The sequence below is a fragment of the Euwallacea similis genome, chromosome 5 (assembly GCF_039881205.1).
Source record: "Euwallacea similis isolate ESF13 chromosome 5, ESF131.1, whole genome shotgun sequence".
NCBI classification, from domain to species: Eukaryota; Metazoa; Arthropoda; class Insecta; order Coleoptera; family Curculionidae; genus Euwallacea; species Euwallacea similis.
Window position 1 is genome coordinate 6,770,021 of NC_089613.1, and position 18,533 is coordinate 6,788,553.

The 18,533-nt window shown below is 34.3% G+C and overlaps 5 protein-coding genes across 8 annotated transcripts in view; 2 read left to right on the forward strand and 3 right to left on the reverse strand.

Moving 5' to 3' along the window:
* Positions 1 to 134, reverse strand: part of Snx21 (Sorting nexin 21) — a 75,543-nt gene extending 75,409 nt beyond the window's left edge. The window contains exon 1 of the mRNA XM_066390301.1: positions 46 to 134. Coding sequence (XP_066246398.1) covers positions 46 to 61 — 16 coding nt within the window. The 5' untranslated portion in view covers positions 62 to 134. The remainder of the gene's footprint in view (positions 1 to 45) is intronic.
* Positions 135 to 449: 315 nt separating this feature from the next.
* LOC136409024 (mitochondrial nicotinamide adenine dinucleotide transporter SLC25A52) lies at positions 450 to 1,842 on the forward strand. The gene is made up of 2 exons (XM_066390300.1): positions 450 to 754; positions 807 to 1,842. The coding sequence occupies exons 1-2, from the start codon at positions 626 to 628 to the stop codon at positions 1,524 to 1,526; spliced, it is 849 nt and encodes a 282-aa protein (XP_066246397.1). The 5' UTR covers positions 450 to 625; the 3' UTR covers positions 1,527 to 1,842.
* Positions 1,843 to 2,625: 783 nt separating this feature from the next.
* On the reverse strand, positions 2,626 to 5,485 carry escl. The gene is made up of 9 exons (XM_066390511.1): positions 5,330 to 5,485; positions 4,355 to 4,494; positions 4,126 to 4,297; positions 3,901 to 3,982; positions 3,703 to 3,841; positions 3,545 to 3,623; positions 3,295 to 3,485; positions 3,042 to 3,243; positions 2,626 to 2,986 (listed from the first exon to the last, which is right to left on the reverse strand). The coding sequence occupies exons 1-9, from the start codon at positions 5,396 to 5,398 to the stop codon at positions 2,786 to 2,788; spliced, it is 1,275 nt and encodes a 424-aa protein (XP_066246608.1). The 5' UTR covers positions 5,399 to 5,485; the 3' UTR covers positions 2,626 to 2,785.
* A 660-nt stretch (positions 5,486 to 6,145) lies between these two features.
* Vav (Vav guanine nucleotide exchange factor) lies at positions 6,146 to 18,321 on the forward strand. Of its 4 annotated transcripts, none has more exons than XM_066390505.1 (16): positions 6,146 to 6,381; positions 6,992 to 7,240; positions 7,306 to 7,481; positions 12,855 to 12,920; positions 13,136 to 13,277; positions 13,925 to 14,086; positions 14,145 to 14,345; positions 14,715 to 14,834; positions 15,089 to 15,243; positions 15,296 to 15,419; positions 15,478 to 15,680; positions 15,732 to 15,932; positions 16,190 to 16,417; positions 16,542 to 16,697; positions 16,757 to 16,934; positions 17,015 to 18,321. In XM_066390505.1, the coding sequence occupies exons 2-16, from the start codon at positions 7,001 to 7,003 to the stop codon at positions 17,069 to 17,071; spliced, it is 2,409 nt and encodes an 802-aa protein (XP_066246602.1). In that variant the 5' UTR covers positions 6,146 to 6,381; positions 6,992 to 7,000; the 3' UTR covers positions 17,072 to 18,321. The 4 variants fall into 4 exon arrangements, with proteins under 4 accessions (XP_066246602.1, XP_066246600.1, XP_066246603.1 ...); XM_066390503.1 differs by having other exon boundaries at positions 6,147 to 6,381; positions 15,472 to 15,680; XM_066390506.1 differs by lacking the exon at positions 13,136 to 13,277 and adding an exon at positions 13,729 to 13,843 and having other exon boundaries at positions 6,147 to 6,381; positions 15,472 to 15,680.
* Positions 8,189 to 9,745, reverse strand: LOC136409053 (tigger transposable element-derived protein 6-like). The gene is given in 2 exon segments (XM_066390337.1): positions 8,189 to 8,734; positions 8,846 to 9,745. Coding segments are annotated over 2 exon segments (1,446 nt in total).
* Positions 18,322 to 18,533: the final 212 nt, after the last annotated feature.

An 18,533-nucleotide genomic window follows, 5' to 3' on the forward strand; every position in this document is an offset into this window, starting at 1 on the left:
AATAGTACTAGGTTAAAACTGGCTTAAAGAGAGGAGATAACTCACTTAAAATTTGAGTCATTTTGAGATGTGAATCATGAATAAAAGAAAGAAAAACTCTACTATTGTTGTTTTGTTAACAAATTGCTTTATTTACTTTCTTGCTGTCAGTTGAGTTTTTGACGTCGAGCAGCTGGTTAAAATAATAAACAACAGCTGTTTTTAGAGTGGTTTCAAGCTCGCAACATTGTCAAATTGAAGGCCCAGATCTCATCGATTCTTCAGTTCTCCTCATTGCCTTCTCTCAATTAATTGAGCTAATTCAACATTAGCTCAATTTTAGAAAATATTAACTTTATTGTCCACAAACCCTACAAGAACTGCGTTTTTAAATCTTTATTTTGTATCTACATTATTTATACACTCAAAATAATTAAGACTGGCAACGGTGTGTATGCTTGTCACAAATTGATTCTTCCTTAAAGTAGGGTTAGGAAGCTCAGTGATCACTCATTGAAATGTTTATCATAGATTTTCGAAATGTCCCGAAGATGCTCCTTTAAAATTTCGTTTCCAAAAATTCAGCATAAATTTCTGATGCATCAGCAGAAAATTGGCACCTCAAACTCATCAACGTAGCCCTACAATGAGCTCTGTAGTGACGAGATACATAGGGGCGACTACCTTCAACTGGCAAGAGTTCGTTTGTGGCTGGGGGGCTGCTGTGATCAATGTGTCTGTAACGTACCCCATTAACAAGTTAATTTTTAGACAGGTATGTACGAAGAATCCGTGTATTACAACTCACAGTTAAAATATTTTTGCAGATGCTGCATGGGATTAAAGTGAGAAATGCTTTCAATCAGCTCAGAACCGAGGGAATGTACTATTTATATCGAGGAATGCTGCCTCCGCTATGCCAGAAGTCCCTTTCACTTTCCTTGATGTTTGGAGTGTATGAAGAAGTGCGTCAACCCCTTGTTAAAATAAATGTAGATCCATATACAGCAAAAATCATTGGAGGGCTTGTATCAGGAACAACAGAAAGCATATTAATGCCCTTTGAACGTATACAAACACTGCTAGCAAATTCCCTTTACCATCATGAGCTGAAGAATACAGCTCACACATTTAAAATATTACGCCAATATGGGTTTAGGGAGTACTATCGAGGCTTAGTTCCGATTTTGTTGCGGAATGGACCATCAAATGCCTGTTTCTTTATTATGAGAGAAGAACTGCAGCAGCATATTTGTGATATTGACAATGAAGTATTGAAAACTAGTGCAGAATTTATGGGAGGTGCTCTTATAGGTGTAGTTTTATCCACCTTTTTCTATCCCTTGAACGTTCTGAAAGTGACGATGCAGAACAAAATTGGCGGCAATTTTGACAGTCCTCTAAAGGTTTTAGTGAACATTTACAGGGAACGTGGAGGAAAAATTCGATATATTTATCATGGAGTGCAGATGAACTGCACTAGGGCCTTTGTGAGCTGGGGCGTCATGAATGCTGCCTATGAGCATATAAAGGATTTAGTTTATTGACTGTTGTATAAAAATATTGCTGAAGAGTTTATTTTTGTTATGTTAGTTTTAAACATGATTTTTTATGGGCTATGCAGAGGTGATTATTTTAAACAAAAAATAAACAAATGTGATTTTTCCATTGCTATTTTTAAGATACTATTATTGGGTATGTTAAATAACTGTAAAGTGCCTTTTTTCGAAAACAATTGAATAAAAGCTTATTAGTGGCATCTATATGGCTGATGATTTTGTTTTTTAGTGAGCTAATCTGTTACAATGTTATTATGAATGAATGAAATGAGAATGTGAATCGCCAGGTTTTATTGATGTTATAATTCAAGGTTTTATATGATTCAAATTTTTTATGCTTAACTTAAGTAAATTTATTGTAATTTTGTAATATCTAGTTAAATTTAGTGGTAAAAAAAAATTTAATGTGCTTGAGGATTTTGAAATACTTCATATTAATATATTTCACAACCTTGGCCTTAAAGCATTTTTGCAAAGCAATGACTGAACATTGACTGAGTCACATAAATTTGTTTTAATAGATGATTAAGGTATTTCAAAGATATTTTAATTTTCGTCATTTTTACAGCTTCTCTTGCTAAATTTAAACATTTTTCTTTTTTTGTGATCGTAGCGGAAACTGATTTTAACTTAAAAATAATTTCTTTTTACATGTAAATAGTTAAATATGTATAAAATAAACAGCATATGCATTTGATACTGGTATTCAGTGAAATTTACCTGATTGCATTCTACTGGGTCAAAGTGAAAAATTACGCCCGCCATATTTTCAAGAAAGATTGTTTTAACCTCTGCTATAAATCTTTTGTAGATTAAAATATAGTATAAAATAATACTAGACTTGTGACATAAATATTGACGCTCTTGAAGTTTATAGGTATCATTTTACAATTGCGTATTTAAAATTCTACCTCATTCATCTACAATTGTACAGTAAGTAGTATAGGGTGGTGTCTTGTATCCATTTATAAACTATTCTCAAAAGGGCAACAGATGATACTTGATTTACCTATTCTCGAGAAAAAATGTATGATATTGTTATTTCTCTTTATTCGTGTTTCATATACAGGGCGTTTTTTTTTAAAACCTTTATTTGGACATGGAATTGTAATTTGATGATAATAGCAAAGAACAGATACGAAAATACAAATTTATTTATAGAAAAAATAATTTACACGAGGTCTTAGTTTACGCGTTAAAAATACAATAATAAAGTATCAACAAATAAAATTCAATAAAAGTTCGTTTCAAGCAATTTTATCCCACCTCCAGATAGTACCATCATCACATACATACAAAAGAACTTTGGCATTCCTGCTTAACGTGGTTTGCCTAATTGCCGTAGTGCATCTAGGATGTTGTAACGTGTAACACTTGGCCTGAGCTGGATCCGGCACATCCAAATCCCACACAAAAACTTTTCCCGTTTGATTCCCCAGAGCGAGTATCTACGAAAATTTGTAAATTAATCTTTTCTATGTGTTTCTAAAAGTAAAAGCTCACTTTGTGCCAAAAATCCATGGCGAAACGGACAAACCAAATCTCACACTCTTTATATTCGAATTTATGGATAATGGTGGATGTGGTTTCACCTTTGCGCAGCTGTTCATCCTCAAGGCGTCCAGGTTTCCAGCAGATTATGCAGTTTTCGCAAGACTTGCTTAGGAGGAAGTCTCCGAGCCATTTCACACAATCTACGTAGTTCCTAAGGAAAATATTTAACTATGCAAATTACCAAGTTTGTTTTGACAAATACCTATGAATATCTCTAGTGGAAAAGTCGGGAAAGTGCTCCTTTAATGTATCAAAAGGCCTGGAATTCCTGTTTGAATTCCAATTATAAGATTGCTTAATAGCATCTCTCATGTAATCTTTATTCAGCATCCAAAGCTTCAAGGAATGGTCCATCCCACAAGACATTATTCTATGGCCTAACAAGTCAAAGTCCTGCAAGTTTTTTTGACAACTTAAGAACACAAATATCAGGCAAAACAAGTCGAACTTACCGCACTCAGTACTTCATCTCTATGCCCTTCTACCCCACCAAAAATTGCTATACAAACATCAGACTTTATATTCCATAATCTAAAAATGAAAACTTATGTGTTAAAGAGACTTTACCACAAATATTTGCTAGCTGAAAGCAATGCACAAAATTTGTTACCTTAAGGAATGATCTTTTGAGACCGATAATAATAAATTGGGGTCTTTCGGGTGAAATTTCAGTTCATTTATGGCATGTCCATGACCAATGTAATGCCTAATGCAGGTCATGGTTGCTGGGCTGAGAATTCTAATAACTCCTAAAAAGATTATTGTTATTATAAAATATAATTTTAACCACTAAACTTATGGGTAATACCTCTAGCCCCTGCAATTGCTAGAAGAGGCTTTCCTGAGTCCTCATCAAAAGACCAAGTGCAAGTATAAAAATTTTCATCTAACTGAAATCATTAGAAAGATATTATGCTATGAATAACATAGTTAGTTCAAATGAAACTGCTAGCAGTTCGGTAAAACAATGATAACTATTCTGAATGAGAAAAAGTTTCTTTCTTGGTTCTATTTTCAAAATTGCTAAACTCACATCTGGATCAGCAAAACACTGAAGCAGTTTAATACCCCCACTTTCTGGGCACTCATAAATAGTAGCTCTGTTACTGCCAACTGCAGCAACTATCAATGGTTGACCCTCTTTAAGATGGTGGTTGAACTGGACTCCAAATAGTGGCTGACCATGGTCCTCTTTTATATTACATCTACACAGTATAAAGCCTAATGATGCTCTTATCCTCCCTTCTAAAGTTAAAACTTACACATATTTATAAATTGGTTTTAAAATCTTTAGAGTGTTGCTAGATTTCCTTTTTCCCAGCTTGCCTTTACGGCTTGGAGTGGCACTTCTTGTGGAAGTATTGTCAGTGGTTGAAGTGCTTCCTATACTGGAGGTTTCATCCTAAGTAAAAAAGAAGTAATAGATATTCAAATAGGGTACTTTTTCATACTAAAAAAAGATGTGTCATGTGAAAAACATTAAAGAAGCTTTTTTTCTCGAGAAATAAACAAGGAAGTCAGCAAAACTTTTTTCTTTTTTTATGAGGTTTCTGTTTTGTTTACATAAGACATTACAGTCCGCTTTCTGGCTGACCATAGGGAGAAGTCTTGTCACTTCTACTGTGGCCTGTATTGGGCAATAATCTGCAAGCTGTTGCAGCACTGTAAAAAGTGAAAGTTCAAGCTTATATTGATGATCTTGTGGTTCTTATTCCAGGATGTTATGAAGGAAACATATCAGCTTTACTCCAAGAGATTCTCAATATCATATACAAATTATATTTGGAAGAAGTGATGCCTGCAAATCTGGACAGAAAGTTGATATCCCCCTTCACAAGATGGACAAAAATTAGATTTTGGAGATTTAAGCCACTTTTTGGAAGATTATTATATTTGTAACAAAAGCGAAATATTTCAGCAAATCTATGGACAAGACACTAAACTGGACAACACATTTGGAAAAACTAGTCAACATGATATGCTACTGTGGTATCAAATTTAAACTTATGCTTTTGCTCTATGAAATGACCATAGACTGATTATCACATATGCCGTTGCATGGTATTTAAAATGGGAGCAAAGCGCTGCAAGGGGCAAACTAAATAATTTAATTATCACCCATTATTATTAGTTTTATAGTATTGAGAACTTAAGACACAAACTACTATTGAAAGCAAATCCATAAAGGGATGTTTTACGGGGTTTCTATCTATTAAATTCAAAATTTTTATACTAACACAGTCATCCCCGGATTCTTCGGTTAAATTGGTGTCAGCCGGGGCTACTGTTTTACATTTTTCCTTCATTTTTTGCACAGAAGAAGGGATTTTCTGTAGCTAAAAAATTCCAACAAACAAAAGTTGTTAAAATGTAAAGAAATGTAAGTAACCAAAATAGTAATTATAATAAATTTCCTTAAATTTAAGACGAAATGCAAAAATTTAATTTAAAATGCGAGTGAAAAGTATTTTTAGCTTAGATTACGTCTGTCCATTGCCACTTATGCGACTGACAAACTGACTGATGGCTGTCTACTAAATGTCAAATGACATTGGGGGCACAAAAAATGAAGTATATAAAATAAATTTAAAATATTTGTAAATAACAAAAATTGTAATACGTAATAAATCATAGGGGATTGGCTATATTAAAGCGCTTAGTAGTGAGGAGGAGGCTAAAGAATTGATGAAATTTGTCTCAATATAATAAAGAATTTAAGTTACCGTAACCTTAATCTAAATTTTAACAAATGTCTACATTTTTTGAAAAGTGAAGTTTGTGCGTAAAACATTTTGAATAAAAGAATTCCACAATACTCATGTGACGTTTTATTTAAATCCTAGTTATAACATGCTAGTTATTTATTCAATATAAAAGGTGTTTCTGAAAACAGGGCTATCAATTTCATTATACATCCGAGGTCCCATAACAGGGTGGAAACTCCAAGTGCTAAACGTGTGCAGAACAGCTCTTCGTTTTCGATATCCAGGATGTGAACGCATCAACAAAATAGAGGTGGCCGAAGGCAAAACAAAAGACAGCTGTTTTTGACTTTGACAGTTGACGGCTGTAAAACAAAGCAGGCATAATCAAAGCAAGAAATAAAATGGGAATTGAGGGAAAAAAGTGATAATTACTAATTAACATAAATCTGACTACGCTTTATTGTAATCTCGTTTAAATTAAATCCCAACGTATCATAAACAATGTAATTTACACCTGTGCAGAGCACTTGAAGTCTGTATTTTCAATTTTCCGCCCCTAGTATACTTTGTCATCTATAAACCAGGTAAAGCCCTTTTTGCTAATTCTTATTAAATGGTAGCAAATATTTAATACCCCTCTTGAAGCTACACGATTTAATATGTTAAGAATCGTGTGGAGCATAACGTCCATATATCATTAAATGCTTTAGTTGTTATTGTAATTGACACCAGGGTCATTTAAACGTTCAATGTGATATTTGCATATACAAGCCTGGATATCTCCTGCTACATTTTGTAGTTGTTTTAGTTATTCACTATTTTATTGCCACATTAACATTCTTTTACTACAATATTCTATAACCTACATGCATATTTACAGTTTTACTGGGCCATATTCAGATATTGCAAGTTTTTGAGATTATGCAAGACTTTATTTCTTTAGAAGAATTGGAAGTAGAAAGTAGGTTTAAGTAGTATTCAAAGAGGAGTTGACTATTAAGTACAATCAAGTAGGTGTCCATATTAAGCTTTATGAAATCATTCGATGTAATAACAATTAAACAGAAGTGCTTACTCCATTATACAGTGTTTCTTAGATAAGGCTAATTAAGTAAGAGAATAATTTTCATTAAATTTCCATGAAAAATTTTCTATGAAACCACAAAAATTTTATTGCAAGGTTTGCTTTTTCAGCTTGCTGCCATGGCAATGGCCCTTGACCCCCATTATCCAGATTCTGATGAACTGTGGCGTGAATGCGCTAAATGGTTGACCAGATGGGACATGATCTGGCCAGACCACAAGGCTAACTGGGATACCAGTACCATTGCAGATTTAGCTGCCATTCTTAGAGACGGTGTTCTATTATGTAAACTGCTCAATAAAATTGATCCTGGTTGTATGGATATGAAGGATGTCAATTTGAAGCCTACAATGGCACAGGTGCATTGATATCTTAAACCAAAGCCTTTTCTACTGAAGAAACTTGCTAATAAATGCTTTTTCAGTTCTTGTGTCTAAGAAATATCAGTTTGTTCATCAAGACCTGTAAATCACAGTTTGGATTGAGCCCTGCCGATATGTTTGAGGAGTCAATGCTGTTTGATTTGACCAATTTTCACAAGGTTTTGTGTAGTTTATCAAAACTGTCCAGGAGTGAAAAAGCATTACGGGGAGGCATTGAGTAAGTCATGAGTCTAATTAAACATGTTGAAATTGTTATAATAATTATCATTAGCCACATGATATTGATAGATTAGCAATAACAGTATCAATCCTGGTACCATAGAAATCAAATAGTTTGGCATATATAGTAAGAATATAGAGGAGTATGATTTGATGTTCATAGCTTATTTTAGACAGGGTGGTCCCTAGCTAATGGGCCAAATATGTCTGAAGAATAAATAAAAATATGATGAAATTAACAGTTTTCGATATATATATATACAGTGTGTCTACTTAAGTTGGCAACACATGGGAAACTTTTTTATTATTAATTTTACAAAAAAAAGTTGTTCTTTATAAAAAGTTCTGCATGTTCTAAAATCTAAAATACAATCATCAGATATTAATTTTTTTCAGTCGTGTACGCAACTTGTCAAAAAACATTAATTTTGCTCAAAAGTAAAGTACAGTGAATCCTCCCATAACCAGACACTCATGATTCTGTCTTTCATGTCCGTTTATTGGAAGTATCCACCTAATAGAGTATATAATAAAAATGACATCACAAAGTATGTTTTATTTAAACTAAAACATGTATATTTAAAAGTACAAAAAACTTAAAAATATAAAAAACGTATAACAATATATAAATATAAAAAATATATAAAATATGTAACTACAACATAGGTATTATGTAGGAACAAAGGACTCTGCCGTAAAAAACACTTATTTATATATGAAATCTAACATGCTAGATTGACGCATCTTTGACATTTTTTCTTCCAAATAGCATGATTGAAAATAATCTTCTAAATTTTTAAGATGCTGGAATGTGACGTAGTCTTCATTAGCAAAATTTTTTAAATCTTCAACTACTTTTAAAGCCTCACTGTAAGAAGTAATTTTGTGTCTGTTTTCAAAAATTATTTCATTATCGGATGCGCTTTCTTCTTCCTCTACAACTCCTCCACCCAAGTTCTCAATGGCATCGTTAATGTCAGAGTGTATTTCCTCCGTCACTGTATTGTCATCGAATTGAACAAAATTATCCAAATTTTCAGATGTTAGGTTCATAACTTTGGAGTACTTTTCTATATCAGCTATTGTGGAAAGTGGAATGTCATCTTCTGGAACCCATTCCATCAATGTAACGTCATCGTTTTTATGAAAACTAGCTTTTGTAAAACAATTTTGTATTGTTGTTGGGGCAACTTTATTCCAAGCTCTCTTAATGAAATAAAGAGCTTCTAACACATTGACAGATTTTGCTAACTACGATACGGTTTCTACTTGATCTATTTTTGATAAAATATGTTTTAGAATTAATCCACGATAATATAATTTAAAATTTTGAATGATGCCTTGGTCTAGAGGTTGACATACTGATGTTGTATTCGACGGCAAAGACATAAGTTTTATGTTTTGTAGTTTAACTTCACGAGGGTGAGATGCTGCGTTGTCTAAAAATAACAGTATTTTTCGTTTCTGTCTGACCATTTTTCTGTCAAATTGTAACAACCATTCATTCATAATATCTTGCGTCATCCATGCTTTCTTATTAAACCTCCAAGTTACCGGTGAATCTTTCATTGCATTTTTAAATGCTTTAGGTCTAGCTGCTTTTCCAACCACAAGCAATTTTTTTCTGTGCCCTGCGATATTGGCACAAAACAAAATCGAAAGCCTTTCTTTGGAGAGCTTTCCTCCAGAACATTTTTCGGATTTATAAGTAAGAGTTTTATCAGGCAAAGTGCGGAAGAAAAGACAAGCTTCATTGGCATTGTACACATCCTCTGGCTGGTACCCAAGGAATAATGATGGAAGCTTAATTTTAAACTGGTCTACGTCTACCTGATTGACATCAGCTGATTCTCCGGAGGTACACTTAAAACTAATTGAATGTCTTTTACGCCACTTTTCCAACCAATTAGAAGTTCGAAAGTTGGTAAGATTTAGTTTGTTTGTTATTTCTTGAGCTTTAGCCTTTACTAAAGTTCCTGATATCGGAATGTTCTGACTTCGAGCACGTGAAAACCAATCACAACATAATTTGTCGACTTTAAGTCCCTCAGTTTTCAAAAAACTTCGTTTTTCTTCTGTATTCACGTTTCCTGCTTCTCACTTTAAACGAATGTGATCCTTGTTTTTTACAATTTCTGCCGCCTGAGTTTTTTTTATATTAAATTTCTGGGCAAATTTTCGAACGGATAAGTTATCTTTTTCACTAGCACTAATAACTTCAATCTTCTCCTTCAAACTAAGAAGCCTCTTACTCAGCGCCATTGCAAAAAAAAACTGTATTACATGTACTCACTTCTCCATCACTTTTACTCTTTCAAAATCTAAAACTGACTACCTTTCCAACCTTAGAGTGCAGGGATTGCGTCACATGTAACCTTTAGTATTGACTTCTCTGTTTTGATTATAACCATAACTGATAAATAAATCGTTCTTTCCAGACTAAATAATTTTGTAACAGGATATGAATTAAACCTTATTCATTTAACTCTAACGATTTATGATAAATACTATATTAAAAATCAACAATAACCATTAGGTATCAATATTATGATTAAATTATAACAATTATGATTAAATTATAATAATTGTTAATTATTAATTTGCGCAAAATTGTAAAAAAGCCATTCAACAACCCAGTTGAACTCGATAGATTTTTTCAATATTGATTCAATGCATCAGTATTAAAACAAAAAATAGGGAATTCACAAAACTAATTCGGGTAATTCGCTACGAAACATTATATGTTTCATTAATAAAATATCAAATCCGGTTAACGGAGGTTTCTGTAATTTTTGGTACCAAAAACAGTATCCGGGTCCGTTTATTAGAGTGTCCGGTTATGGGAGTTTGTTCTACATGTAAAAAAGTACCTAGGAGCTTTGTTTTCTGAAACGTGTCCGCTTAACGGAGGTGTCCGTAACGAGAGGTTTCACTGTACTTTCATTTTTGACAATATCGAAAATTGTTATGAAAAAAAGTTAATCAGAACTAGAAACTACGTTCAAATATGCAATTACATCCTGCTACTTAAACACTTTTTTTTCTATTTTTGTTTACAATAACAATGCAAATGTCGTCATAACAATGCAGTCGGTAGTTACGTGAAATCTAGGGTGCATTGATAAACCAATCATTTGTTTATAGCAAAAAATGTTTGACAGTGAGGTTGAAAACATGAGTTGTATTTAGTGAAATTTGATAGAAAGTATTTATAAAATTTAGTAGAAATGCCAGTAACATTAAGTACTGAAGATAAAATTGAAATTGTGTTAATTGTGGGTGACAATTATAAAACTCATCGAGAAGCTGCAGAAATTTTTAATAACCGACATCCAGAGAAAAATCTTCACTATGGCACAGTAAGGAAAATATTAAATAAATTCAAGACTTTTGGAGATGTAAGTAATAAATTTACCAATAAACACCAACAACGGGTTGTCAATGATGACATGGAATTTAAAATAATGCTCTCAACAATCGAACATCCTAAAAAATCCTTGCGAACAAGGGCAGTTTTCATGTCATATCCTATTAACAAAAATACAATTTAAAAAATTTTTAAAAAGTACAGGTTGCACCCATACAAGACCCAATTTATTCACACATTAAGACCAGGAGATCGTGATAGACGCTATGAATTCTGTTGTGATATCCAAGGAATGTTAGAAGATAACCCATTTATGGGAAGACATATTCTTTTTTCGGATGAAGCAACATTTACATCAAATGGAACAGTATCTTCCCAAAATCGCCGTTGGTGGAGTGATACTAATCCAAATTTTACCATCAAAACTCGCGACCAGTATGCATTCAAAACAAGTATGTGGTGTGGAATTTACCGAAATAAAATAATTGTACCTTTTTTTTTATGAAACTTTGAATGCGAACCGTTATTTACTCTTTTTAGAGAATGAATTAGAAGATTTTCTTGAAAACGTTTCCCTTCTTCAACGTCAACAAATATAGTTCCAACAGCATGGTGTTCCATGCCATAGTAGGTTAGATGTAAGGCAATACCTTGAAAATCGTTTTAATGGAAGAGTTATACATCGGTTTTCGAAAATTTTTTGGCCACCTCGGTGTCCAGATTTGACGCCATTCGATGTTTTCTTGTGAGGTTACCTAAAGCAAAAGGTGTATCTTCAAAGGCCATTTACAGATGTTGCTCATTTGAAAAGAATTATTACAGAATCGGTTCAGAGTATTACTCCGGCTATGATTAGAAGAATGTTGAAAAACTTTTGTGATAAAACAATTACCTGTATTGACAGAGAAGGCGGATATGTTGAGGCATTAGTGAATTGAAGGAGCTAATAATGTTATAAATAAATTTTGTTTTGTGAGAATTTGCTTATTACTTTCTGAACAGAACGGAAAGGTTATCATGTTTGTAATAAATAAAAAAGATAAATGTTTGATATCGGCAGATAATTTGAGAAAAATTTGTAAAAAAAGTTTTTAAGTAACAGGATGTAATTGCATATTTGAACGTAGTTTTTAGTTCTGATCAGCTTTTTTTAATAACAATTTTCGATATTGTCAAAAATTAAGGTACTTTACTCTTGAGCAAAATTCATGTATTTTAACAAAAAGCGTACACGACTAAAAAAATTTTGTATCTGATGATTGTATTTTAGATTTTAGAACATGCAGAACTTTTTATAAAGAATAACTTTTTTTCGTAAAATTAATAATAAAAAAGTTTCCCATGTGTTGCCAACTTAACTAGACACATTGTATAAGTTTACTTTGTTAGATGAATCAACTATAATGAAATGATTATTAGAATCTATAGGATGATACTTTGCATGTAATGAGATTCCCTCTTATCCTCCCTGATTCTTTTGTAGTATGCTATTGACCATTTCTATCTGGAAAATCGAAGGGGGAACTATTCATTGTGTCTTCTCTTTATAACAAATTTAATAACTTAATTCCATAAAGCCACTAGACCATAGAAAAAATAAGCAATTAGCCATAGTTACAAGACATAAAGTGCCTTTCATTATTAAGGATATTTTCTCATTATAAACTCCTGCTCCAGTGAATAAAGAGGATTAATAATAGGTTTTAGATGAAAAGTATAATTTTGCATACTTACCAGAACAGGCGAATTCACTGCGAGAGACGTTAGTTTCCATCTGATGTGTCCGTTGTTCGCATATGTTGATAGCTCCATCACAATTTCCCTTGAAAAATTTCCTTGAAACTTCTCTTGAAAAAAAAATTTAGTGATTAAAATATTAATGTTACCACAAATCAAGATGATGGAATTATGGCAGTTTTTGGTAAAACATGATAAAATCACTATAACTGGATACCAAAAATGTTGGGAACAGAACAATTTAGATGACCGTACTACATTTTTCAGGGGATTTTACGCCCAGAGCCAAAAAAGCAGAGAGGAGGAGGTGATCTATCAGAGCTTGACCAAAATGTAAGTATTTAGTCGGTAAGATCAATATTGAATTATACATGTTACCTCATAATTAATTATGGGACACCCTGTACAGTGCGTTTTCGTGATGATGATAGACACGGGGGATCACTTGTGTTGTTTGATCTATTTTAATTAAAAAGTAATAAAAAAGAGTGTGTTTTCGCGGCTACGAATTTCATTAGCCAGTATAACCACTCCCACTTTTTTGGTAGTCAAGTGCCTCCTGCGCACACGCCCATCGGCGGCGCCGACCCTCACTGGCGTATGTTCACCATTCCTTGTCCAACAGTGGAGAGCCAAGAAGACATTTATGATGATTTATGTTATGTTACCTTTCAAGCGACGCCGCCCGAGGTCAGAAATTTCACGGTTTTGTTGTGTAGTTTGAGACTCAGTAGTAACTGGATCGGTCACTCATTCTTTTTTTAGGATTTGTTTGTTTTTAATAGTCTATTGTGCTGAAGCTTGCACTTTTTACACATGTGCGACAACTGATTTGCACACGTACGTTTGCCAACATTTTCTACTGTTGCAAGTTAGTGTGTGAAAAATGTGCATTGCACACGCGTATGCGTGCATATACAGCGTGTACAAAAAGCTTGGAAATGCCCAATTAGATCTGGCGATGTCCGGCAACATCACCACAACTCGAGCAAATAACCATACAATTAATAGAGATAATTAGGCGTTCCCACACTCTTTAGACACTCTGTATGTTTGATTTTGTTTATTTTTGAGGCAGTCGTAGGAATAGAACGTTACGTTATTTTTACTTTTGCATGGTTTTTTCTTTTATTTTTGGCAGTCAACCGGCTGCGCCACGGGGCTTAGATTTAAGGCACTCGTTCGCCGATACCGAGCCCGGCTTACCATGGGAGAAAATCTATCAGGACTTGCTTGAAGTGCGCAGTAGCATTGAGGTATTTTTCTTTAATTTTTCCATCTGCATGAAACTCTAATTTTAACCCTTAAACACTGTAAGCTAAACCCGCAATTTATAGCAAACCCAGCCGCAAGAGAAACGCGATTATGTGCTAAAGGAACTGCTGGACACGGAAAAGAACTACGTGGATGTTTTAAATAAACTGAAAATGAGCTTTATGCCGACTCTCCAGAGTCACATGAAACCCGACGATCATGCACTCGTTTTCCATAAGATCAAGGTGGGTTTGAATCGATCTTTTTACCATTCTTTACTAAGATGAATTATTGGTGTTCCAGGAATTATACGACGTTCATTCGTCGTTTTTGCTAGAACTGACAAAAATCCGGACAAATCCAAACGTGAAACTCGGTCATGTGTTTCAGCAGTTTAAAGAGAAATTCCTGATCTATGGTAGTTATTGCCCAAATTTGACGAAAGCTACTGCGTTACTTCAGGAGCTCTGCGATCAGGACGATAATTTTAATCAGATCGTCATTGTAAGTTCTATATGTCATTTTAATTCATAAAATTTATAAATTTGCCTTGTTTTTCCTCTGTATAAATAATGAACATAGAACAACTGGACGTAACATTGTGTTTTATAGCTTTAACTAATATACAGCAGCCTTAAAAATAGCAGCAATTTTAGTAAAATATCGGAATTTTTTGCTACATCCAACAGTAGATCATTGAATTGCACACTCATAAATTGACATTTGATTATTTTCTGACCTCTCTTGAGTATCAAATCTGTTCTTCATTTATCAAAGTTTATTATTTATATAGGAAAAAACATAAAGAACCGCGAAGTTAAAATATTATAATACAAAATGAAGAGTAAAAATGTTAACTGAGAGCATTTTCAGAGGGTGGAGAAAGAAGTGAATAATGGTAAATTCAAGTTGCGAGATATATTATCAGTACCCATGCAAAGAATTTTGAAATACCATTTACTGTTAGAGAAGCTGACTGAAACGACTGAAGAGGTAGGTGATTATGCTTCAAATTCCAAATAGATTTTAGTTTGAGTTAAGACTAAAAACGTGTGAATTTAGACATCAATGGGTTGATTATTTTTCGCACAAATGATTGGGAGAAGAGGAACCGTTGAACCGCCGACAACATCTCCCTATTTGATACCGTTGGATTTTTTACTTTCGGTTGTTTTTCGGATTGTTTTCAATTAAAAGATATTTGCAGCAATGGTTTTGTCTTTTATAAAACATTCTAATGGTTTTAGCACCACGATGAATACACGGACCTCAAACGGGCGTGGGAAGATATGCTAGACGTTGCCCGATACATCAACGAGGCTCATAGAGACTTCGAACGATTGAACGTAATAAACAACCTTCAAGACAATATCGTCGAGTGGGAGCATGAGCCGGATATGAAGTAACTTCTCAATACTCTCTTTTATAGCATTTTCCTCTTATTGCGATTTTAGATTGTCCGATTATGGAAAGCTAATCGGTGACGAGGAAGTGAAAATAAAAGCGCATGACGACCAGAAAACCAGAAACAGATATGTGTTCATTTTTGATAAATGCATTTTGATTTGCAAACAAAGGGTAAGTAAGTTTTATCACATTCATTTATCATTTTCTGGTGTTTTATAATCAGAATCAGAATAACCAATTCGGCTTTCGGGACATCCTCAACATCATGGAATACCACGTAGAAGAAACGCATAATCGCGCCATACTGAACAACCAAGGGCGTTGGTCCTACAGCTTTCTCTTGGTAAAAAACATGAACGAAATGGCCTATACGGTGTATGTGCGAACTCTGGAAATTAAAGGAAAAATTATTAGGGCCATTAGCGAAGCCCAGTGAGTACTCTCTTACCTCGTGTAAATTCGGTATTTTATTTTTATTTTTAGGGACAACGTTCAGCCTCGTTCGCTCTCAAATACAAACCACAATTTTGAATTGCACACATTTGCCAGCGCCGTCCAGTGCGGGTATTGTTGCAAGTACTTAAAAGGCCTGTTTTTCCAGGGGTATTTGTGCCACAAGTGTAATTGCTGTGTCCACAAGACGTGCATACAGTACAGCGGCAGATGTGGTGTCACATCGGTGAGGTAAATACTCGTCGACATAAACACTACATTTAGTTAGGAACGCGGCCCCAGGGTTCTTATTCTCAAGTGCTGTATAGCTATCTCATTTGTAGAATTTCGCGCTCATGTTACTACTTAAATCAAGCGAAATGCGTGGCTAAGCGAATTAACAGCACAAATATTCCACTGGAAGTTCTTACATGATGCATGAGAATAAGGCCTAGATGTCGCATTCAGTTTTGAAGTTTCTGCATATGTACACATCGTTTCATTATCAGATTGCCTCCAACAGTGGTGAACGGTTTGGATCCTCTGAAGAACAAATTATGGTACGTGGGCGAAATGGATAGGTCGACGGCCAAGGACAAATTGATACACAGGGAAAACGGCACTTTTCTGGTCCGAATTAGTCCCGGCAATGCGTTCAATGTAACGCGAAGCGGAGAAAGGTCATACGCCCTCAGTTTACAGTACGTGAAACCAGACAGTTTAGATAACCGAAACAAGTACGTTTCATCGTGTAAAAGGTTGTTGAAATGAAAAATAGCTATATAATTAGTTAGGAAATGTAAAATTTATATAATTGCATTTTTTTGGGTCTTATTGTTCGTTAAAATCGTTGGGTTCCAGGTCTCAAGGCATGCCGAAACACATGCGTATAAATGCGCGTCCCGACGGCTCTGGCGAGACCAAAAAATACTACCTCTCCGAGTCTCGATTTTTTAGTAGCATAGAAGAGCTGGTTTTGTACTATGAAAACAACAGTTTAAAGGAGAATTTTACCGGGTAGTTTGATCGCGTTTCCGACTTTTTGAAAGTAAAATAATGGGATTGTACTCTTTTAGGTTGCACGATGACACGAAGCTGTTGTATCCGTTTCACCAGCTGCGCGCGGTTGTGCTGAAGAACCACGATGCGATGGATAGAAGTCAGTTGACGTTACGAAAAGGACAAGTGCTCAGTGTGATAGGAAAAGACGGGTACAGAGAGGGATGGTGGAAAGGCAAGACTGAAAATAATGAGGTAAGTTCGTTGTCAAGATTGAAAATTTTAAAGATTCACAGAATAGACCTGAATGTAAATCTGGAAAAATTGAATTTCAGATTGGATATTTTCCCGTAACCATAATAAACCTGGAAGGGGAAGTGAGGTTCGACTGAGTAGTCAAAGCGAACTACACATACGAAGACTAGTCAATCGCATGAAATCTGAGCGGAAATTGCGAATCTCATTATTGATCTTAACATTGATTTGGGTTAGTTCAGGTTAATCCGAATTGAATCCAACGTGGGTAAGTGCCGTTCATCGGTATCAGTATTCGTATCAAATAAGTATTCTTTCGTAACAAACAACGTGAAACTTATGATAAGCGACCACTCTAAAGCGTCCAAAATGCTAAATCGGCAGAATCGGTCAAATCGGTTCCAAGTGCTGATTTTTCATTCTCGATTCCATCGAATATTCGTAATGTAATTGCTCATATGTTGTGGCCTAACCGTTGCTTGTGGTGCTGATGTAGGCGTGTCCTGACAAGTTGGAAAGTCAACGATTCCGATTCCAGACTCGGAATTAATTGTTAAATTGTTTGTTGAAGAGGATCGTTAAATATGACAGCCTGTCCCAAATACAAACAATTGGTAATTTACCGGTTAATGCCGAGTGGGGATCGATCTGCATATATGTAGTTAGTTAACGTCAATTTTATTAATGTTGCGTGAAGATGTTTTAACGTTTTTAAAGAAATTTTATATTGTTTTTGCGCGGAATTATCAGGTATAAACATTGTGCCATTTGTTAGTGATTTTTTGAATCGGTTTATCCGCTTCCTTGCAAATGAAGGCAGAATCCAAAGTGATTTTGTGAAATGACAGTTATCCAGTATAGTTGCTCGCATCAATGTTAGAAAGCTCGCTGGCAGTTGTTACATTCATCTAGGTGGCGATATTGAATACCATTGTTTTCATTTTAATATCTAAGCGTATTGTCCATCTTGTATCTTACCAAGATTCTACACGTGTGATATGAAAATGATATTGGTGCTGTGTCGTAAGATATTAAACTGAAAACAGGGTTATATATTCTATTCTAAACGAATCATATCATTACAAGTATACCAAATCTTGAGTATTGTAAGCGAGGTAGTTGTAGCTTTGTTACAAACGAAATTGTTAAGTTTCTGATCATTTTGGTGATTATTTTGAATCGTCTAATAATAATTAAGGAAATATTTAAATTATTTTTTACGTGATAGTTAGGAATCAATTCAGAGTTTGTCAAGGTCGTTATAGGTATTAGTAACGTATAATGGGGGTATATCGTTGAAAAAGGTGCCAAATTTATACTTGTAAAATGGATACTATTAATAAGTGATGTCAATGCAAATAAAATATATAAATTGATTGGAGAAAAATGAGTGTGATTATTTTTAATATTATCATTAACTTGAAGTAACGGTGAATGCGGTATCGTCCATGGAATAGCGTAGACGCTGTTTATTGATGTTGATCGCGATGAAAAAGTCGTATTGTCACTTGTCAAGGAATAGTAAGAGCGTTGTTGAATTGGTGCCATTCTAATCCGTCAAAAATGCATGAAAGATCCATGCTATGGTCGTTTTTAAGG